General features: G+C 47.6%; 2 protein-coding genes across 6 annotated transcripts in view; both read left to right on the forward strand.

Annotated features, from left to right (window-relative positions):
* Aifm1 (apoptosis inducing factor mitochondria associated 1) overlaps positions 1–5,924 on the forward strand; it is a 35,683-nt gene extending 29,759 nt beyond the window's left edge. For both annotated transcript variants that reach the window (XM_058571411.1, XM_046468325.2), the window contains exons 13-16: positions 1,466–1,608; positions 3,438–3,562; positions 5,129–5,325; positions 5,661–5,924. In XM_058571411.1, the coding sequence (XP_058427394.1) occupies positions 1,466–1,608; positions 3,438–3,562; positions 5,129–5,325; positions 5,661–5,732 (537 nt within the window). In that variant the 3' untranslated portion in view covers positions 5,733–5,924. The remainder of the gene's footprint in view (positions 1–1,465; positions 1,609–3,437; positions 3,563–5,128; positions 5,326–5,660) is intronic.
* Positions 5,925–13,438: 7,514 nt separating this feature from the next.
* Positions 13,439–23,337, forward strand: part of Elf4 (E74 like ETS transcription factor 4) — a 49,447-nt gene continuing 39,548 nt past the window's right edge. The window contains exon 1 of one of the 4 annotated variants that reach the window (XM_046468347.2): positions 13,439–13,504. The gene's annotated coding sequence lies outside the window, so the exon portion shown is untranslated. Of the gene's footprint in view, positions 13,505–21,814; positions 22,074–22,222; positions 22,382–23,337 lie in introns of those variants that run through there. The other 3 variants (XM_046468351.2, XM_046468330.2, XM_046468339.2) reach the window with 3 other exon arrangements.

Genomic DNA, 23,337 nt, shown 5'->3' on the forward strand with positions numbered 1-23,337 from the left:
ACTTAGGCCCTAAGTCAATGAGCAAGACCCTGTCTCAAATTTAAAAAGTACTGCAGATATGGCTCACTGGTAAAGTGCTCCTGGGTTCTGTGTTCAGTACTAAAAAATGGGGAGGGACTGAGAATGCAACTCAGAGGTAAAGTGCCCCAGGGTTCAGTCCCCAGAACTGCAAAAAATATACTGGGTTTTTTTAACCTGTAAAAAATGTGATATGTGTTCAGTGTAGAAGACACAGACAAGAAGAAAGGGGGATGGATAATCACCTGCAGCAACCATGAATGTTTTAGTGTGTTTCTTCCCTTTGTTTCCTTACACATAAGTTTTTTCTTTGTTTTACATAGTCATGGTGAGCATACTATATATAAAATTTGTATTGTGCTGTTTTTTTACTTAATATCATAAATGTAAGCATTTTCCATGTTGCTTCAGACTCTGTAAACACTTTAATGACTATGTAATATTCCATTAAGTGGATTTCATAGTTTACTTTGCCATTGCTCACTTGTTGGATTTTTAGGTTGCTTTGGGGAAGGCTAAATAGCCATAAAGATGAACAAGGGTTAGAAGACGCAAATACCACATCCTGCATGAAGCTGGCCCTGTTCACCCCTAGCTGGGTCGTCTCTCCCTCTGGCTGACACACTTAGCTCATTGAGTCTCTACCTGTTGGAAGAACTTTACTTGTTTACATTGCCCTGTAGTCATGAATAGTACTGCATTTTCCTGTACTAGGGTATATACTCCTCATAGGCAAAGTCCATGTCAGTTTCATCTCAGCAACCCAGACAGCATAATGCTTTTGTACATAATAAGCACTCCATAAATATTTGTTGAAGAAATGAATGAATACTGAATGATGAAAAAAATCCCTATCTTAGAAAGTATTTCTAAAAACTGGTTTCTGCATATTGAAAAGAATATTCTGCAAATTATGATTATTAAAGAGCCTGTGTGCTTAAGACAGAATAAGAAGAAACAGACATACATAAACTGAAGCAAAGGAGATTTAGGTTAGCTTTGTGAAAGCATAGACTAGCTTTTCTTAAAAAAAAAATGGAATCTTGCTGGGCATGATTAGTTGTAATCCCAGTATGGAAGGCTGATGCAGGAGGCTCGAAAGTTTGAGGCTAGCCTTGGAAATTTAGCAGTACCCTTTCTCAAAATGAAAGGGGCTAGGGGTATAGCTCAGTGAGAGCGTGCCCAGTGGGTTCAATCCCTAGTACTGCAGTGAATGAATGAATGAGGTTATAGCTCAGTGGTAGAGTGGCCCTGGGTTCAAGCCTTAGTACTGGGAGAAAATTAAATCTCAACTATTTTTCTTAATTTAGGTAGGATTTTAACCTGAAGATGGAAAACATGAATCAGTTAATTTTGCAAGGGTCCTGAAAGCCCCCAAAGTTTATATTATACCTTTAATTTGATTTTTTTAAAGATCATGTGTCTATGTTGTACATTTTTTCCAAAGGCAGGAGATGCTGCATGCTTCTATGATATAAAGTTGGGTAGAAGGCGAGTAGAACACCATGATCATGCTGTTGTGAGTGGAAGATTGGCTGGAGAAAATATGACTGGAGCTGCTAAGCCGTACTGGCATCAGTCAATGTTCTGGTAATAGTTCTGTGCCTTGGGAACTCCATTGCTTAGAACTTGATATTAATAAGGTCATAACACAGAGTTATGGTTTAGTTTCCTTGTGGGCCAGTTAGCTTCATATAGATGGCAGGAGGAGTCCATTTCATATCCATCTATTCTGTTAGCCTTCTGGTAAAAGAGTCCTGTTTGGCATAAATTAAATGAGGTGAATAGATGGAGATGTCACCAGCACTTCTGGCAAAAGAGCTCAGAATTTGAACTATAGTTGGTGATACAAAAGTACAGTATTAGGAATAGACAGCAGTATGTTTTATTTTTTCTTTACTGGAACTCTAATCAGCCCAACATACAGGAAGAAAAAAGACAGCCCACTCATATGTAACCCTTACAATCAGCGATTCAAAAGCAGATAGGGCAGTTCTTTGGATAAAGGTTAGCTCTGGATAGTCCTGAATCCCAGAGCTAGCCTTTTTAAATACACTTTCATCTTACTGCTATAAAAGATGGAGTACATAGAAAACTTCAGGGTTTCAGAAGCCTCTCAGTGGTTGCTATTGGGGATATTCTCAGCTGATGGAAGCACATTTGAGGACAGTCACAGTTTTATGAGTGAGCAGCAAAAATTAACAGATGAATTTTAGGTTCAACACATATAAGATACTGCAGTTAAGAAAAATACAGTTATCAGTTAGGGCCTAAGAACAGATTCCAAGGAGGCATTGGAGACTCTTCCCTGAACATACTAGTCCAATGAGCTACTGTGGCCAAGAAGATAAAATGTAGAGCTGCAGAAACAAAACAGAGTATCCTAGATTATCACCCAAAACCATGGTGATGATGTGTCTGTGCCTCAAATATTCTGAGAAGTTCCTAGCATATTAAGGGCATGATGATGATAGGAAAAGTTTTTAAGAAGAACAATTAAAATAAAATGGCCAACTGGATAAACAGGGCCTCTTTACAGAAGGTATTCCAATCTCTAAAAATGAAGGTGAAAGGTAAATAAAATACCTAATGAAAGCATAAAACATCTCAAATTCCAAGTTCCACAAAAATGAAATACTCTTCTAAGCTTTAAAAATGTATTGTTACCAGGCACAGTGGAATATGCCTATAATCTCAGTGACTTGAGAGGCTAGGCAGGAGGATAGCAAGTGTGAGATCAGCCTCAGCAATATAGTGAGGCCCTAAGCAACTCAGCGAGACCCTGTCTCAAAAAATAAAAAGGACTGAGGATGTGGCTCAGTGGTTAAGTGCCTCTTTTGTTTGTTTTGGTACCATTCAATCCCTGGTACCAAAACAAACAAAAACAGATAATTTCAGGCCAGGCGCCATGGTGCATCCTGTAATCCCAGTGATGCAGGAGGCTAAGGCAAAAGGATTACAAGTTTGAGCCAGCTTCAGCAACTTAGCAAGACCCTGTCTGTAAAAGGGCCAGGGATGTAGCTGAGAGGTAGAGAGCCCCTGGGTTCAATCCCCAATACCCAAAAACAAATAAAAAAACATTTCAGGACAAGTTAAAGGAAGGGAGTGAATAGCAAAAGTATCCCTTCCCAAATGTGGCAAATGTTAAAAGCATAAATAAATTTCAGAAAAATCATTGTATGAGTATGTGACATGTATTTCCTTCTTAAGGAAAAATAAAGGCTATTTGGGATAATCCTGCTTTTTCATGGTTGTCCCCAGATGTCCTAGTGGCAGTAGATAAGTTTGGCATTTCTCTTATTGTTACCCATCCTAAGTTCTTTTTGACATATGAGAGTGCAGCATTGTGGAAAATATGTGCTATCATATCGTTCCTTACAGTCCCTTGACAGAACACCCTCTTCTATATCCTTCCATAGGAGTGACTTGGGCCCTGATGTTGGCTATGAAGCTATTGGTCTTGTGGATAGTAGTTTGCCCACAGTTGGTGTTTTTGCAAAAGCAACTGCACAAGACAACCCAAAATCTGCCACTGAGCAGTCAGGTAAGGAAACCCAGCCCCTTCTCTTAGAAGAGTGTTCATAAGTAGTGGCCTGAGTTTTCCTGAACAAGGGGATTCTGTATTGGTCAGAGGGAACTGGCAGCAAAAGTTTCTCTTCATGTTGTGCTTTAAAAGAAACCAAACCCAAAGTCCTTACTCTTCAGTGGTCTGGGTTCTGGCAAAGCATAGACTCAAATATTATATCTGTCCTGGACAGTGGCTAGCAACTGACTCAACACCTCTGTTGTTTAGTTTGTCTTGAGGGGATGAGAAGACCTCAATGATGAAACAAACCTGAAATTTTTAGGTTTGGAATTTTTTTCCCTTTTGTTTTTCAAAAAAATTTCTTCATACTAATTTCAAGAACCAGGCCTGAGAATCCTAGCTTAGGACTTTCTGTCTCCCATGGGCCCTAGGCAATGAGGCACTGGGGTGAGTAGTTCTTGAACTACTTCCAGTTCCAGTTGTCAGATCTGAATGCCAGGTTTGCTTCAGGCAGGAGGCACCTCTCTTGGATTGGACTTCCCTCCCACACAGGTCTCATTCATTAACTCCTCGGCATTGTTCCGTGACCTTGGCTCTGTGTCTTTTTGCCAGAGGTGTTTCAAGGGCAACATGCTTTTGAAGAAGGAGAAAGTAAGACATTTTATGGATATGTAGGTCCTTTTCCTGAGTAATTCAAGTGTCCTTAATTCTGATCTCTCCTGGTAAGTGGATACAGGAGAGAGACCCAGATACTTATCAACTCTAGGTCAGAGCTCCATCCATTGAACAGTATTATCTGAAGCCTGGTGCTTCTCAGAAGACAAAGTAGCCCCTTCCTGTGCTGTGATTCCATTTCATTCCCATACCTCCACTGTGGTTTTCCATATGGAAGTCGTTTCTGCTTTGGCTAAACTGTTTCTCTAGCAGCTCTTTTCAGTAGAACTTTTGCTGTGATGGCAGTGTTCCATCTCTGCTTTGTCCAGGCCATTCGCCACTAGCCACATGTGGCTGTTGAATACTTAAAAATATAGCACGTAAGCACTGGTATAGCTCAGTAGTAGTACACTTGCCTAGCTCGTGCAAGGCCCTTAGGTTTCATCCCAAGTACCACAAAAAATTGTTTTAAAGAAGAAATGTGGTATGTGCAAACAAGGAACAGAATTCTGCATTTTATCGGATTCGACATAATTTTCTTTTAAATAGCTTCATGTGGCTAGTGGCCACTGAACTGGACCATGCAGCTCTAGAATATTTCTCACAGAACAAGAGCAAGTCTTCTGCAGATTGAAGGAATCCAGATACCAGGAAATATCCATAGCATAAATTTAAAATGAGATAGTGAGGGAAGTTCAGGGTCAGACTGACCAGTGTCTGGCAGCTGGCAAGGAAGAACTTCCCTTGGTTTTGCCAATAGAGAGAGGCTGAAGAAGCCCAGAGTGCACTGAGGAACGTAGAAAAGCAAATCATCTAAAAACAGCTTGAAACAAGTCTCGAAAGACAGTTGCCTTCTAGAATTTCCCAAGCTCGTAATAACTGAAGTGTGGATTTATTTGTGTGTGTGTTTGGGGGATTGATTGTCCACAGGGACTGGTATCCGCTCAGAGAGTGAGACAGAGGCAGAGGCATCTGAAATCGCCGTTCCTCCCACCACCCCTGCGGTTCCACAGGCCCCTGTCCAAGGAGAGGACTACGGCAAAGGTGTCATCTTCTATCTCAGGGACAAAGTGGTAGTGGGGATCTTGTTGTGGAACATCTTTAACCGAATGCCAATAGCAAGAAAGGTAGGTGTCTCTCAGAGTTCTTAAAGGAAGATGGGAAGTGTGGGTCGTATTTTACTGACTTCATCCCGTGCCCTGAGATGCATTGTCTGCCCAGTTCACATTGTGCCTAAAGCAGAACAAAGGTATAGCTTTGGCTCAGGAACATTTCTTTTTCACTTGGGACTTGGCGGGGTGGCCTGGGAGTTAGTAAGCTGTTCATTTGGGGTTAGCAGACAGCTGTTCCCACAACTCCCGCCCAATGTTTGCTGGGGCCTAGCCCAGGAAACCCTATTGTGTGGGCCAGGCCTGGATGCACATGGAGTGAGTTAGAGACCTATTGTTACTCTCTCTCTCAGATCATTAAGGATGGTGAGCAGCATGAAGATCTCAATGAAGTAGCCAAACTCTTCAATATTCACGAAGATTGAACCACCACAGTGAAATAGGCAAGAACTTCTCAGTCCCTAACAATGGGTTGGATGGGTAAAGGAACATTTTTTATTCAGCAGACTTTGTGTATATGTGAGCGAATGATCGAGACCTTTGTGAATATTTTCAACCAGTAGGCAAATTCTTAAATGTTCACATCATGAAATAAAATCTGATTCTTCTAAATTAAATTCTGTTCTTTTAAAGGGGGTGGGTGGATGAGGGAGGGAGAAAAGCTGTGCATATCAGACAGCAGGCACTGCTGAAGTGTGGATTTATTTGTGTGTGTGCTTGCGGGATTGTCCACAGGGACTGGTATCCGCTCAGAGAGTGGATACCAGTATTCCCTACTCCACACTCAATCCTATCATTCCCTAAACTTCTCTCCTCCTTCCAGACCCCTCTGCCTACAGCACTTGACCCTGTCCTTTCCTCCAGGGAGATTTGCTATCTCAATGAAGACTTTCCTGACCCTTCCAAGGCTGATCCTTGTTTTTGTGTCTTATGTGCTCACCCATGGCTTCTTGGAACAGGAACCATGCAAGGCATTAACATCTTGCTTACAGTTATATCTCCAGAACATTGCACAGATTCTGGCTCATAGTAGGTGCTTAATAAATCACTGTTGGGACTGGGGTTGTGGCTCAGTGGTAGAACACTCGTGCGAGGCCCTGGGTTCGATCCTCAGCACCACATAAAAATAAATAAATAAAATAAAGGTATTGTGTCCAACTACAATTGAAAAATAAATACTTTTAAAAATAAAATAAATAAATTATTGTTGAATGAGTGAACAAACAATAGACTCAGCTTTACCTGGAGTAACTCCTGTTCTAGAACTGAACTGCTCCTGAGTGGGCAGAAGGACCCATCTTACAGATACAAAGAAGTGTTCAAAAACCAGGTGCTTCATGGCTAAACTTAGAGATGGACTCCTTAGATAAGTTCATGATCTCTTGACTTGTCTGCCTATTGTTCCCCAAACCAGAAACCCACCCTTCTCAACACCTTTTCTCTAGAATTTATAGATGATCAGGGAATACAAATCAAAGTTTCATAAGTCAACTCATTTTTGGCATTTTAAATTTACTTTTTGGAGGGCATACTGGGAATTTAACCCAGGGGTGCTTTACCACTGAGCTATATCCCCAGTTCTTTTAATGTTTTATTTTGAGACGAGTTCTCACTAAGTTGCTTAGGGTCTCACTAAATTGCTAAAGCTGGCCTTGGACTTGTGTTCCTCCTGCCTCAGCCTCCTAAGCATCTGGGATTATAGGCATGTGCCACCACACCTGGCTTAAATTACTTAACTTTTAAAAATTAAACCTGAACTGAGGGTGCAGAGTTCTGTGTGGTACAGCACATGCTTAGCATGCACAAGACCCTGGATTCCATCCGCAGTACCAAAAAAACTAAAATTTAAAAAATAAAAGTCAACTCATTTCAATTGAGAGTAAATGCTTACTACTTGTAAGAGTTTTATGAATCTTTCCATAAAGATAAAATTATTGCTGGCCTGAATTTAAAAAAAAAATACTTGCTTTAGAGAATTGAAGCTACAACCAAATCCCTTCTGAACACTAGGAAAACAGGCCAGAACTCCATTGTAACAATTAGCTGCACTAAAACAGGTTCTTACTCTGGTGGACACAAGTCAAGTGGAATATGATCTGACATATGATGTACCCAAACTCCTATGTAGAAAACTCATCTAGCATCAATAATTACTGCTTACAGGGGCTGTGGCTGTGGCTCAGTGGTAGCATACTTGCCTGGTATGTGTGAGGCATTGTCGATTCTCAGCACCATGTATAGATAAATTTAAAAAAAATAAAAGATCTATCAACAACTAAAAAATATATTTAAAAAAATAATTACTGCTTACAAAGATAAGAGTAAGAAGATCATAAAGAAAAGATCAAATTGTGATCTGTCTTACTTCAGTGATATGTACAATTCAGCCTAATTCTTTGAGTTATTATCCTTGTGTGGTATGTCATTGTAATTCAGTTAATTCAAATTAAATGATCCATTCATCTAATCAGTGTTCATTGCCTACTATGAGCCAGGTAAATGTCATAATTGGAAGATGGATAAAACATTGCCACTTCTGAACACAGTGGCACATACCTGAAACCCTAGCTACTCAGGTGGCTGAGGCAGGAGGATCTCAAGGTCAAGGTCAAGGTCAACTTGAACAACTTAATGAGACACTGTCTCAAAAAAAAAAAAAATAGTAAGGGCCGGGTCTGCAGCTTAGTGGTAAAGCCCCCTGAGTTCAATCCCTGGATGCCAAATATATATATATATATATATATATATATATATATATATATATATATTCACTACTTTTAACAAACTCCTGGTGTCAGTGAGTAATGTACAAGTACAATATAATGAGATGTGTCCATAGAAAGACAAAGTACTATGAACATGCCAAGAATAGAGCTCAATGAAAATATCATCCTTAGCCAACAACTGCTGCTAGGTTACTTACTAAAGTACTGCTTGATCTTTGTCCCCTCCCTCTTAAGAATGTACAGTGAATTCCTGTCACCAATACATCAAATCCAAAGTCTCCAGTAGCATACATCATGATCTCGGCCCACTCTGTGTGTCCAACCACCTTTCCTATGACTCACACATAGATCTGGAATGCCATTCTTCTTCTCTTTTATCTATCAAAATCATGCTGGTCTTTCAAGGCCCAAACCAAGTCTTGCCTTGATGGCATGATGCCAAGTGGAGTAGTGTCCATGCATGATTTATCTGATCTCTGAGAGTCAATTTTTAAGTTTTTTTTCATAACTGATACATAAAACAAAAGTTGGGGCTGGGATGTATATAGCTCAGTGGTAGGGCACTTGCCTAGCCTGTCCAAGGCCCCAAGTTCAATCCCCAGCACCAAAAACAAGACCATAAAAATTGCACATAGTTGGGGAGTTACCATTGTGATGTTTTGATGTATGTATACATTGGGTAGTGTTAAGATCAGAGATCCTTGGTGGTGCTGGAATGGAATCCAGAGCATGTGCTGCTCTACCATTGAGCTTTACCTCCAGCACATGTCTATTATTCTCTAAGTCATTCTAAAGGAATTGTAAGCTATCCCAGACTAGGGACTTTTTATTTCCTCAAGATGGGGACCACATGCCACACCCACAAAACCCTGACAAAGTGCTGAACAGTCCTTGATTGGTTGGTTGGATGATGCTAGATAACAGGGTTGACCATAGAAAACAATCCTGTCTTGTAGCCTCTGATCTCTGTAATTCAGGTTGTTTATGGGAGAACATTCAGATCCTCATCATGTCACCCCCTGCCACAACTTGCCACTTACCCAGGATACATTTAATTTGCATAGGCCACCAAAGATCACAGGGTCTGAATTCTGACTCCACAGACTAGCAGTGGCAATTGAGGTTTGGCCCTTGATAGCAGCTCTGTGATTAGCTAGGCCACACCACAGTGCAGGACAGGGCAAGTCATGCCCTGGGAAGAAGAGTTGGGGCTTTGCCAAAATACCAAGCATTTTGAGCTCTCCCACTTGATTTCACCCTCCTTTCCTTTGCCATTTTACAAATGATCTCAGATGGCACCTTGGTCCCACTTAGGGATGATAGTAGCCTTTGCCTGGCCACCTATAACGAACAGCAAGAGATGTCCTAATATTTTAAAGCTGAAGAGGTAGAACTTAGGGAAGAAAGTTTGTGTGATTGGAAAGGGGTCAGATTAAGCCTCTGAGTGAACGATGAGGTCAACATATGTGATTTTTTGTTGTTCTAATCAACGAGGCCTGTTTTGGAGACAAGAGGCTTAGAACAGAAAGGGATGGGGGTGGGAATACACAGTGACCTACTACAGGCTGCTTCCTTGAAGGAAAACCAGCAGCTTCTCTAGAGACCCATTTATACAAAGGAACTCTCCCCTCCCTTCCACTACTACCCCTTCCCTTCCCGTTCCTCTCAAGTTTGGCTGCTGCAATATCCCTTCTGTCCCTCCTTCCCTGACTCCACCTAAAACAGAGTACCCTTGCTGCCTAGAGATTGTTGGGACTCAATCCCAGTGCCTTGCTCTCTGGGCAAAGGGGAAGTCCTGCTGGGCCCAGAGGAGAAGTAGGACTGCCTCTGGCTTCTTTCCCATCTTATCAGGGAATTTCTGGCGGGCACAGACACACGTACACAAAACCACACACAGATACATGCAGCCCAAGCCAGTGATGACGTCCCCCTGCCTGGCTGGTTGTACATATGGGTGTGACTGGGTCAGAGTACAGGGAGGGCCTAAATATTTAGATACTGAACTGCCAAGCCCTGGTTGGAAGTGCGAGATCACCTCAAAATGGACATTTTGAGAAAGGAAAGCAGTCCCTGACATTCGGAAGCTGGCCTGGTATTGCTGGCAAGGCCTTGGTGTGGCTGCCAATTGGCTTGGCACTCATATCTGGGTCTGGGTGTTTTGTTGAACATGGATTCACAGGACATTGGCATCATACAAGGTCACTGTGTGACCGTGATGCACCAACACACAAAAAAGAGACCACTCCACAATCGTGTGAATGCACACAAAAACATCAACATTGCCCAGACCACAAAAATGATCCCCCCAGTTTAGCTAATCTGAGTGACTGCTGCTTCCTTATAGCTTTGGTGGTGGTCTAGCCTGCCCTCCTATCCAATTAGAGGATTATCCCTGCTTCTTTTTTTAATATTTATTTTTAGTTATAACATTATTTTATTTTTATGTGGTTCTGTGGATCGAACCCAGTGCCTCATGCATGGTAGGCAAGCATTCTATCTTTGAGCCACAACCCCAGTCCTATCCCTGTTTCTTGACAGTATCCAATTCAGAGTGAGTCCAGCTTCCTTAAACCCTCCCCCCAAACCCCCCAACCCAACTGGAATCCTATAATAAGTCCATTCTAGGACCCGCTTCCTGAGACTCCCCATGATCCCCTATGCTGTGCCTTTTCCCTTGCTGCAATGAACAATAAATGCAACTTGCTCAACCACCAAGCATTCCTGGAGACCTTTGGCAGAAAGGCATTGACAGTTGGGAGACAAACAGCCAAAATCTGTTCTGGAGGCCCATTGCCAGATGGAGACCCTAGGAATTTTGCTAGTCCTATTCCTTCGTGAAGACCTCACCTAGTCCCAATGGGGCCTCCCAGGTCTGCAGTCTGTCCTCTCAGTTGGGAAAATCCCAGGAGTCCCTTCTCATTTTGGCAGATAGTGGCTGGCCTCCCAGGGAGGTTCCCACCTAGGATGTCTTGGCATTTGCAATACAACCCAGAGATGCTTCTTGGGAATCACCTAACATGTACTGGGCTTAGAAATACACACAAAAATGTATTCACTGATGTCACGTTGCTAACAAATATTTTTCTGACAACTACTGCATGCCATGGTACTATGCAAGGCCCTGGAGATAAAGAGGTAAGTAATATATAGTTCCAACCTTCAATAGCTTTATGACCTAGTGACAGACAAGCCAACGGGGACTATCAGTGCTGGGAGAATGATGAGTAAGTTTCAGTTAGAACTGTAGTGTCCCTCAAATTGTCTTATTGTCCTGCTTCTGTATACTCTAGGCTTTTCTTTTCTTTCACTGACCAAACCATGGTTCTTCCCCATTTTCTGGTTGTATGCCAATGGAACCTAAGAACAGAACATGGAGAGTCCAATGCTGGATAGAGGATGGAGTTGACAGTCTTTTTGCCCAAAGAGATTAGACATCTCTCTTCACTTTTCCTCAAGCCTTTTATTCTCCCTCCTTCCTCTTAGAACCTTGGCAGCCCCCTTCCCCACCCCTGACTTCAATTTTCCTTCTCTCTTCTTCAGGTTCCAATAAGTGCTCCCTGCCCACATTTTTTTCTCTGAAGTAGTAGACCTCAATGGAAATAGCATTCTTGTGGGTTTGAGTCTTGTTTCTGCCACCTACTACACACATGGCCTCTGGCAGCTACTTTCCTAGGCCTCAGTTTCCTCATCTGTACAATGACGGGAACAGACTAGATCATCTTTCTACCTTCAGCCCTAACCTGTGCATGGAAAAGTCTCTTGGTGCTTCATGAGTTCATGGCTTCAGTCATCTGACATCTCTAGATGCCAATGGAACCTGAAGCCTTGGGCAAGTATCTCCCCACCATGGCTCTGCTGCCTCTTTGCCTCAACTAGTTTCACAAGTTTGTTGGTTTGTTTTTTATTTTTCAGCTTGCAGCTTCTTTGAACTAGCAAGTTACATCTGGACCTAAGACTCCTAGAGATTTCACCTTACCTTATTTCACCTCCATGGAGAGTCTGACAGCCTCAAAACTGGGTTCCATGAAACACAGCAGCCTTTAGCCCCTAAAGTTTGGCTTCAAACAGGATTTCTTCAGGAAGGCTTTATAGTGTGACTGTTCTCAGCGAGGATCCTACCACATGTATTCCTACCCAGCCATTTAATATTTCCCAATTCCCAGCAAACACACCTCAAAGAGCTGGTAGGTGGACAGGTACCATAATCCAGGGCAGTTCTCAAGTTGATGCCAAGATAGGAGCTCAGGTTTGATGCCTAGCTTTGCAAAAACAACAGTAAGATCAACATCCCTCAGACCACATAAGCTCCAAATTTAGCCTTATACCTCCCCCTCCTTGCTCTTTGTCCATGTCCGTGGTAGAACTGTGCCCTGAAGTACACTGACAAGTGAGTCAGGAAGCTTGAAAACTTTAGTGCCATGCTGTTACCATTCAGACAAAGGAAATGACACTCACAGCAAGAATGACAATCCATTTCCATGATTTGCTGGGTGGGAAACGATGCTTAAGGACCATGCCCCTCCAGAAAGAAAAGGGAGCTTTAGGTATTTCTGAGGTCATCAGAGCTCCAGTTTGAAGCCTTCTCTAGCCTGGGCCTGAGGCCCTCCACCACCATGTTGAAATTACTGTTCCAAGCAACTAGTGTGGGATTCTGGTCTCCCACTCCAGTGATGAGACACACCAACCCTGTGATCCTTCCACTGTCCTCAAACTAGGGGCATAAAGGAATGGGGTTAAAACTGCCTCAAAGTCACCACCATCCCAATCTGAAATTGTTCGAGTGACAAGTTCCAGGAAGAAAAGCCACAGTGACCTGTCAGGCCATAGCTCGATGCAATGTCAAGACAGTTCAAAGCTCATAGCAGTTGTCATTCTGGTAGCACAAGCCCTTCTGAGCCCCTACCGGACCCCAACCAAACACTTGTGCTTGTCCATTCACTGGAATAGGTGGTGCTAAAGAAGAGAACTCAGCTTCAGGTGAACTCCCTAGTCTGCCCTCAGGCCTGTGGAAGGAAGGGGTGCCCAGCTGCCTTCCCCTCAGCAGGCGCTTCCTGTATGAGGTGGCTAATTGCAAAAGGATACCTTAGTGGGAGCTTTGCCCAAAGTTGCAAATATGAATTCCCATCCCCTCCCGACAATTTCCATGCGCCCCAGAACAGTGCAGAGTGGCAAGGCTGGAACAGAAGCTTGGCGGTCTCCACGGGACCTGACCGGATACTTCCCTCCCAGCTGCCTTGCCAAAGCCTTCCTTGGGAGCCCTGAGCCGTCCTTGTTCGCCTGCCTGGACGGGAGGAAGGGGGGCGGGAGCAGGAAAGAAGAGATTGAGGGGAAGTTTCAAGGGGTGTGCCGGGCAGCGGGGAGGATTGTCATTCTCATGAGTCAGCGGATCGGGCCCAGTGTGACTTCACTGCTTCCCGAGAAGAGGCGCCTGGGGCAGGAGGCCGCTCAGAGTACAGGAGCAGGAGTGAAAGGTCGGAGCACCGGCGGCCTGCGCTCTGCAGTGCACGGGGCTGAGCGACTGTGGCCAGGCCGTTTGGGGCTGGGGCGGTGAGGGGAGGCCTTGCACCAGCTGGGAACGCAGGGGGCCGAGGAGCCAACCTCGCCTCCTTCTGGGACGCCAGTTCCCGCCGCCTCCGCTACAGCCCGAGTCGCCGCGCCGCGCACGTCCTGCCTGTAGGTGGCGCTACAGAGGCGCCCTGCTCACACTGAAGGGAGGGTGGAGAGCTCAGCCCCATCGGGGAACCCGGGGTTGGGGGATGAGCAAGGGGAGAAGGAGGGTGGCAAGGAAAAGACATAAGGGGCCAGGAGAGCTCTTGCTGCTCCTCAGGTCTGACGCTGGGACTCAAGAGAAGGCTGCGCTGTCACCCAGGAGTCAAGAGAGCCGCCCTGCGGCGCCAGAGCCCCAGGCGAAGGGCTGGCTCCTGCGACGCTTCTTCATAGTCCTTTGGGCCACCTCCCAGGCCCCGCAGAGCTCGGGGCGGCTCTTAACTTCAGCAAAGGGATTGTGGTTTCAGGGCCGTCTTTGCAACCCGGAGATGGTGCGCTTGATCCGCGGGCAGTAGAATGGAAACTTTGAGTCGCGTCTCCAGAGCTGGGGGTGGGTTTCCCTGAACAGCCACTCGCTAGCCTGGTTCCCTTGAGACTGAGAATGCATCTCCAGCACAGGGTTATAGACTGTGGCCAGGGCTGGGGCTCAGTCTGGGACCAGGACTGGGCCTACATGACAATTAAGGGCTCAGCCTGAGACAGGATCTCCAGCGAGTTTTAGAGATCCATGCTTGTCGATCGATCGAGTCTTCTGCAGCTACTTAAGAAAAAAAAAATGCTAAGAGGCCCATCTGGGGTTCTAGCTCGAAATCTCGGTCTCTGTAGTTAGAGTTTTGTGTCCTAACTAATCACAGGCCCCGAGCTCTGGAAGTCACTATGCTGTGCTGGACCTCCCATGGCTATGACCTATGGTTCATGGTTACACGGTGACTGTTTAGTTAACAAATTGAGAATATCAGGACAAAAAAAAAAAATCTGTGGCCAGACACCTCCCAGCTGAGGGGGAAAACCAGCTAGGGACTCTAACCCATCCTTCCTAGAGACTAGAGTGGCCATTTCCATGATACAACTTTACAACAAAATATACGGGTAGAGTGAGTCCCTCTTTTTTTCTGTGCCAAGAAATAAAAGATACACCCTGTCCTAGTGTTCTGGGTGACTCTTCTCCCCCTCAGTCCATCCAGCTCTCCTGCTTTCAGGGTGTCCAAAACCATCTGAGAAAGTTATCTAAAGATTTTCCATAAGGAGGAAAGAGGGGAAAAACCCAAAGGATCCTAAACATTCCCAGGTTTCACTGTGTGCCAGGAGAAATACTGTCTGTCTCCCGCCCAGACCTCAGAGCCCGGGCCTCCTTCCTACAGGGCGGTGCCCAGCTATTCCTGGAAACCCCCTCCTTTCTATTAGCCCCCTCCCCAAGGTGTCTCCTCCCAGAGCACAACTGAGGGAAAGGATCAAATTGGCAAAATTCAATGCCTCATGTCCCCTCTTTTGCCCCTTCTCTCTGCCCCCATCGTGATCCTCAGACCTGAGCCTATGCCCTCCTCTGATGCCACCTTGCCGGCTTCACTCAGAGCAGGACCTGAGTTGAGAGCCCTCCCTCCAGCCTGGATCTGTGCCCTAAGAGATGATTGAGATGAAGATCTGATTTACAAATTTGTGTTAATGTGATAATGGGCACTGACGGGGTCACATGCTAACCACCAGCCACGTTCTAGCCCAGCCTCACAGCCTCAACCCCAAGTCCAGGCTGCAGGGATGGGAATTTCAGGCTGACTAATCTCCTTTGCTGGCCGGAGGGGGTGGGGGAGGAACCAGAGCCCAGGGATGATCCCAGGGTGCTGGTGCTTTAGTTCGAGCTGCTACTCCAGTTTCAGTTTCATCCTTGGCTGACACTTTCCTCCAACTAGTGGAATAGCTTTGGTTTCTCTCCAGCCCCTCTCCCCTCCCCTGCTACCTCCCTTTTGGACTGCTAGCTTCCCTCAGTCAGCCCTTTGCTTCGTGAGGGGAGAGATGGGAAGATAATTTGGCAGCAAAGAGGAAAAAAATGTACACGTAGTCACCCTCAGACGCACAGGCTCACATACCATACTGCCTTGCAGATGCACACATGCACACGCCCCCCCCGCCAAACACACACGCACACATGAGGGGACTGGACACTGATATCCAAAACTGGGCCCACAAACACACACACAAACCCCGAACACAATTACACCCTCAATCACATCTGTGAGACCCACACAGATGCACGCATAGGCAGGCAAGGCCTTAGCAAAGACCCTCAGGCAAACTCCTGCACTCTCTCACACACAGAGTTGCAGCAGCAGCCCAGTTGGATGGCTTCCTCAAAAGAGGGCTGGAAAGTTTATTTGCTGCCAGCAAAAGGGCCTAGACATTCCGCGAAATGACTCACACTGCACCTTTATAGACATTAAATGTTATATTTTTCTGCATTAAACAACAACAACAACCTAAACCCGTGACATGTGGGCAGGGTGGGGAAACTGATGTGTGGCTGCCTTCCCATTGGGCCTGTGCTATCCTCTGTCTAGCAAATGTCTCTGGCTTGTCCTTGCTTCCCTGTGGGATGGGGCAATCCTCAGAAAATAGGACCAACTAACTTCTGGTACAACCATCAGCCTGAGCTTGCCCTTTAGCAGGATGTAAAGTGGGGTCTAATGAGCCCCTATCACAGCCTCTTATCCCATCCCCTCATCCCCAGAACCAGATGTTGGGGATGAGGACCCTATGCCCTCAACTGGGCATCTCAGTCTGAGCCCTTCCCCATCCCCTTTCTCTCTCTCTCTTTCTTTCTTTTTAATTGTCTTTTTAGTTGTAGATGGACATCATGCCTTTATTTTATTTGTTTATTTTTATGTGGTGCTGAGGATCGAACTCAGTGCCTTACATGTGCTAGGCAAGTGCTCTACCACTGAGCTACAGCCCCAGCCCCCATCTTTCTCTCTCTCTCTCTCTCTCTCTCTCTCTCTCTCTCTCTCTCTCTCTCTCTCTTTCTTTCCCTCCCTCCCTCCCTTCCTTCTCTGTCTCTCCCCCCCCCTTTCCTGGGGATTAGAACCACAGGTGCTTTACCACTGAGCTACATTCACAGCCCTTTTTATTTATTTTTTGTTTTGAGTCGGGGTCTCACTGAGTTGTTTAGGGACTCACTAAATTGCTGAGGCTGGCCTTGAACTTGCAATCCTTCTGCCTCAGCCTCCCAAATGACTGGGATTACAAGTGTGCACCACCATAGCAAGTTAGTTTGAGCCCTTTCTGATCTCTCCTATTCAAGCACCCTCTCTGAATCTCCCAGATCTGTACTTACTGCCAACTCTTTCCACAACTCCAGGGGCACCATTCATTTTATAAAATATGTAGAGTCCCATATGGGACCAGAACCCCCTCCCTTCTCCCAGATCTCTTCTCCATCTTAGGAGGGACTGTCAGCATGATGGCTGTTTAGTGTCCCTGTTCCTAAGACACTCAAGGGTCTGCAGAAATCACTCAGTGCCCCTGTGGCAACATTTCCATTTGTTGATATTCTGGCCCATCTGCACTGGGATGTGGGCAGTGAGCCAAGGCCAGGGCCTCCCCAGTTTCACTCTGAGGACACATCAGATATCAAAAAGATGACACAAGATAGGTATTGGGCTAGCAGATGTTGAGGGCCGAGGGACTAACTGTGGCTCCACTGGGCAGTGGCCCCAAACCCTTGGATGCTGTATTGTCTCTGGTATGTGCCCACAGCAGGTGTCTGCACCTCTGCCCTGGCCCCAGGAACTTTTCCAGACAGTCCTCTTGCTCCAAGATAGGGGCTGTGGACCCATGAGACTAGAGACTCCTGGGGGCTCGCAGTCATTTGCAGACCTCTGTGTGAGGTCACTTCTTCCTTGTTCTTTTCAAATGAACCACAGTCTTGGGTCCCTCCCCCTTCCCACCTCCCAAATATGCTGCCATCCCAGAGGGACAATGGAAGGGCACTAAATCTGTTTCCTAAACACCAGCCCTGCTACTGGCTGTGGGTACAGTGCTTACAAGCAGCCACCGTGCCCAGGGTTAACATGCTGAGTGCCAGATCTGGGGCACTGCACCTCCTGTTGGGAATTATTTCAATTCAGGCAGTCCCCCGTACTGTTGTATAATCCCCCAAGAAATGAGACCCACTGTTATCTGATGTGTTTTAGGGGTTCTCATGGTGCCAGGGCTTGTTTAAAGGCAAATGTAGAATTCTCTATTTTAATCACTGAAAACTGAGTGGGGCTGAGGGGTTTTCTGTGAGCTCCAGTAGGGCATTGTCCCTGACCAAGGAAGTTGGCAAGACAGATGAAAAAATCATGATCTGGGAAATTGCTACCAATTCCATCCCCTTATCTGCCTGCATTATAGCTTGGGCACAGCATCCCCACCCCTATCACAGGCCAGAACAGCAGGCAGTTATCCTGTTATTCCAGAAAAACTTTGGTATAATCTAGCCAGGGAAGGAACTCTATTTTGCAGCTACTTGACAAGCTTTATCTGTACTAGAGATTGAACCCAGGGTTGCTCTACCACTGAGCTACACCTCCAGTCCTTTAATATTTAAAAAGAAAATTTGGGAGAGTGTCTCACTAAATTGCCAAGGCTGGCCTTGAACTTGCCATCCTCCTGCCTCAGCCTCCTGATCACAGGCATGTGCCACTGCACCCAGTGAGGACCTTTTCATATAAACACAATAAAAGCAAACCTGGGGTTACTGAACACAACAGAAGTATGACAACTGGCTTTACAGAAAGAATTATAGAAGGATTCTCCAGGCTCCTTTGAAACCATAACTTCTCTCTAGCTTTTGAATATATTTTTCCTTCAAAGATATGATGGACTGATTGACAACTTTCCTAGCATGTACCTGTGGTAGAAAGAAAGGGCTACAAAAGTGGTGGCATTGTGGTGTTTTGTTCTGGTCACAAGTTTGACTAAAATTTGTTGAGGCCAAGGGATTAAATGAAGAGAGAAGCAACCAGGCATCTTGTCTCCAAAGAACCTGGGGAGGTGATGATTTGCAGAAAAACATGAGGCCATTGGGAACCACTTGAAAAAAGAGACACAAAGAGGGACTGGGAATGTTGTCAAGGTGGAGGGCAAGTGAATGAACAAGTGAGAAGTTTGCCCACAAGCTGTGGGCAGCTGGGAGGGCCCTCAGTTCCTGCCAGGATCCAGGTTCTGAGGCCCTGACAGCAATCAGTCATGGTTGGAGAGTGGGGGGAACAGGGAGGAAGGAGAGAGACTGAGAGTCCACTGCTAGATGGTACAGCCTAGGCATCCATGGGCAACTCAGGCAACCCGAGAAGGGGAATTCCTGCCAACTCAGGGAATGAGCCATTGGCAGAGACAGTGTGGCTGTCGTCAGGAGAATGGTGATCTCAGCCTGGCTGGCCCCACCTGGCTGGGGCTCACCCAACACCTAAGTGGGGAGCCAGGTGGGGAAGAGCTGACAGGCTGTGGAACATGAAGGTCATAGAGAAGGGCAGCCAGGAAGGTCATTTGGGTGGCTCATGGCTCCCCAAGGTGAGGCAGACACAAGATTTTCTTCAAGGTGGGAGGGGGGATTTGCTTTGGCTACAACCTCCATATCATGGGGCAGCCATTAGTTCCAAGTGGCTGAGGAAGGTGGGAGTTTAAGGGATTCCTACAAGCCCTGGTCAGCAGGTCCCTGGCAGGCATTAGGGCCAGTCACCATGAGCTGCTCTACAATACTGAACACTTTCCCTGCTCTTCCAAAAGGGAGACCTTGCCTTGTGCTCCACCTTGAGGCTTCTGCCCTGGTTGAATCCATATACACTCACAGGAGGGATCCACGATTACTCCCTAGCAGCATCTGCCCTGGTCCTGGCACATTTTCTCCCGAGACCTGGGTTGAGGAAGCAAAATGAGGATAAAGATGATGCTGAAGACAGTCAACATTTACTACACACCAGGCACTGCCAGAGATACAAATTATCTCATTCAGTCCTCATCAGACCTTGTGAGGTAGGCTTATGATTCCCAATTTTCAAATAAGGAAAGTGAAGCCAAGTGCTGTGATGCATGCCTGCAATCCCAGCAACTCCAGAGGCAGAGGCAGGAAGATGGCAAGTTTGAGGCCAGCCTCAGCAACTTAGTGAGATCCTGTCTCACTAAAATAAAAATAAAAATGGCTGGGGATACAGTTCAGTAGTACTGTGTCCCTGAGTTCAGTCCCCAGTACCAAAACAAAACAAAAAAAGAAAAAGAAAAGAAAGAAAGAAAAAGTGAGGCTCAGAAGAGTTTAAATGACTGGCCTAAAGTCACGTAGTTCACTAACTTAATAGTGGTGCAGCTAGCTGGGCATAATGGCAATGTGTATAATCCCAGTGACTTTGAAAGCTAAGGCAGGAAGATTGCAAGTTCAAGGCCAGCCTCAGCAACTTAGCAAGACCCTAAGCAACTTAGTGAGACACTGTTTCAAAATAAAAAACATAAAGGACTGTGTCTCAGTGGTTAAGCACCCCTGGTTTCAATCCCCAGTACCAAAAAAGGAAAAAAGAAAAAAACCAACAACAAACTAATGGTGCAGCTGGAATAGACAGGGGTCTGTCTGATGTTACAAACCACTGAACTCAGACTGCAGATATAGCTCAGTGGTAGTGTGCTTGCCTGGCATGTGCAAGTTCTGGGTTTGACCCCCAGCCACCCAACACACAGAGACCACTAAACTCTTAGCAAAGGGTAAATATGTTTGTGTGTGTGTGTTCATTAGTGAATTTCAAGATCAAGGTAATAGGGTTTAGAGACAGTTGAGACCTACTGCAAACAAGTCTTATAAGCAAGAGCCAGCAGAGAACTAACTGTGTGTCTCCAGAATCCCTTAAAAAATAAGTGGAAAGTTGTTCTTAGTACTTGTTTCAGGGACTTGGCTATGGGTATCCAGGAGGTTTTAGGGGCCATTGTCCCAGTCCAGCCACTACATCTTTCCTTGGCAACCTGTAATCTACAGCCATCTTTGCTACCATCATCTGCCACCACCACCCCTGTCCCTAGCCCTGTGCCAGGGATCACCTTTTCCAAGGCTGAGGAGCCAGACAGATGCTAGTGGCTGGGTAAGTCCTTGAACTGCAGGCCCTTTGGCCACCCTTATGCCTCAGAGGGCACTCCTCCTCTGAGGTCCCTTCAGCTGCTTTCTGCCAAGGTCAAGGCCTGGCTGGATCGCTCCTCCAGACCATGCAGAGCCATAAGGAGTGACAATTTCCAGCAAACTCCTTCCTAGAACTTCATTGCTGCTGAACCAGGTGGGAGCTGGCATGGGTGTGGAGGCGGTTCAGAGGAGGGGCAAAGGGGAGATAGAATGGGAGACGGGTTCACATGGGCACTTCAAGTAGAGCAGATTGGCTTTGGACTGGAGAAGAAGGGTGGGCAGGAGCTTTCTCCCAGCACCACGACTCTGGTTGCCTTTGCACCTGCCTTGTCAGCCACATTCCCTCCGGCCCCTTTCCTGATTCCTATCCTCCCTGCCTTCCTCCGCAGGAGACTTGGGTTGGACTTCCCTAGGAGTCCCGGAAACTCTCCTGTCACACAAACTTCAACATGCATTTGACCAGGGATTCCGCAGGGGTTGTCTAAGTTTCCAACTTAGAGCCTCTGGGTATCACCCCCCGCTGGGCCCGTGCGGTCTGCACACAGCAGGCGCTTGATAGTGTTCATTACAGGGCCAGAGGCAAAGGCGTCAAACGAGTGGAGTGCACAGGCCGAGGTGGTTGGACGCAGCCTTCGAGTCCATTGGGAATAGGTTACTCCGAGGAACACTGTGTGTGTGTGTGTGGGGGGTTTCCCGCCCCGCAAGGGCCCTGGTTAGGGTTGAGGGCCCGGGGGCCCGCCCACAATGAGCGGAATGAAGGGGGGGCTGACCAGGGCAGCGTCACGCGACGTGGACTCTGCGGGAGCCCTGCCCCAGCTGTTCCCCGGGGCGAGCTAGCCGCGAGGGAAAGGAGAGGCCGCGCGGGCCCCTGGCATGGCTCCTCCTGCCGTGCTGGCGACCGCGGCGGGCCGGGGGTGGAGGGGCGCTGTTTCCACCAAGATGCCTCGTCCCTCCCTCGCTCCCTCCTCCACCCCGCCCGCCCGCGGTCCCTCCCGTCGGTCCCTCCCTCCGGCCCTTCCCTCCCTCCCGCCCAGCCTTCTTCGCGCCCGCCCCAGCCGCCGCCTGCGGGGACGTGTGTGTCTCTACTGCAATTTCCCCTTTCGTTCGGTTGTCTCAGTGCAGGTCTCCGCTGGCTGGCGCCCCCTCCCCGGGCGCCCCCTCCGCCCCCTCCCTCGCCCCGGCCGGCCCTCCCCTTCGTGTACCATTTCCCGCGGTGTTCCACTCCGCCCCCCGACTCGTTTTTATCAGGGGCGCCGCCGTCTCACCTAGTATTTGCATCTCGCCCTCCAACTTGCCATTGGTGGCGCGACGTGTGGGAGAGCCCTGCGCCTCGCCCGCCCGGACCAGCCTGCCCTGGCGCCGAGGTGAGTCACGGGCGCGGGGCGGCGGGGGCAGGCGGGCAGGGAAGAAAGAGGGAGGGAAGCAGGGAGGGGGACGGCGGCCCCGGCGGCCGCGGGGACGGAGCGGGCGCTGCGCTTGACTTCCACTTCTCGTTTCGCTGGCGCCGAGCCCCCGGCGCCTCTTGCCCGGCCCGGCTTCCGAGGGGTAAAGGCGCGCTGGCAGGGTTGGCGGGGCTGGAGACCCACGTCTCGGCCCCTGCAACGGGGAGGGGACCACGGCTTCAGACCCTGGCCCGGCGACCAAGCTTGGCCCATAAGCCACTCAGCTTCAGGTACGTCGATGGCGCCGGTTCTTTGAGCCTTCGGAGACCTCGAAAAGTTTGCTTGAGGGCGGTAGCGAGGGCCGCGGGGCCCAGAGTGGGGTTGGGGGCCCTGGAAAGGGTGGGAGAGCCGTGGCGCGTGGAGTGCCGTGCTTGCCTCGCCCCGCCGCGTGCATGGTGGGGAACCCGGGCTCCTGATACTGGAGTAGAAATGGAATCGATTTCCTGAGTCGGGTCGGGGGCCAGTTTTCCTGAGGCCCACTCCACCTAGTTCCGTGATAGGGCCGTTTGTGATAGCTGGGGGCCCCCAAAAGTCCAACGCCCGAGGGCAGGATGTTGGTGGACTGTGGCGGGGCTGCTAGATAGATTGAGCCGGCCCTTAGAGCTCCTGGGGCCAGGTGCTTTAGGGTCACACACATGCACGTACGTAAACCTATGACTTGGAGTATTGAATCGCCAAAATAGAGACCTCTTGGCAGAGGCTGGAGTTTCCGTGTGAGCCAGACGCCAGCCTTCCCGCTCCTGCGTTCCCGCTCTCCCAGCTTCTCCCGCCTATCTGTTCCCTCCCCTGCTACCACCAAGGGAACTCTGCAGACGCAGGGCGAAGAGTCCCCTGACGCCAGAGCCTTGCTTTGGAGGTTTGGGGGACTTCTGGGTTGGCAGCGACTTTGTGAATTCCTGGCCCCTCCATGGCACCTTAACCCTGTTATCCTTTCCTCGTGACTGTGCCTGCCACATAGGCTTCCTGACCAGAGCCACCTCCTGACCCCTTGGCACCTTGGCTCAGAGAAGTTCTCCAGGGTGCCCCCAGCAACACCACACCCCAGCTGAGGGATTTGATGGCCCTTTGATTCCTGTCCCTCATCCCTCTGCCCGAGATAGAGGCCTGTCTGGTCCTGCAGCTTCTTCTGGTTAATGTTTGACAGTTCATTGTGGCTAATCATTTTAATTAGCTCTTAAAGTGGGGA

The sequence above is a fragment of the Marmota monax genome, unplaced genomic scaffold (assembly GCF_021218885.2).
Source record: "Marmota monax isolate L192 unplaced genomic scaffold, Marmota_monax_Labrador192_F-V1.1 WCK01_AAM20220418_F8-fsc00054, whole genome shotgun sequence".
NCBI classification, from domain to species: Eukaryota; Metazoa; Chordata; class Mammalia; order Rodentia; family Sciuridae; genus Marmota; species Marmota monax.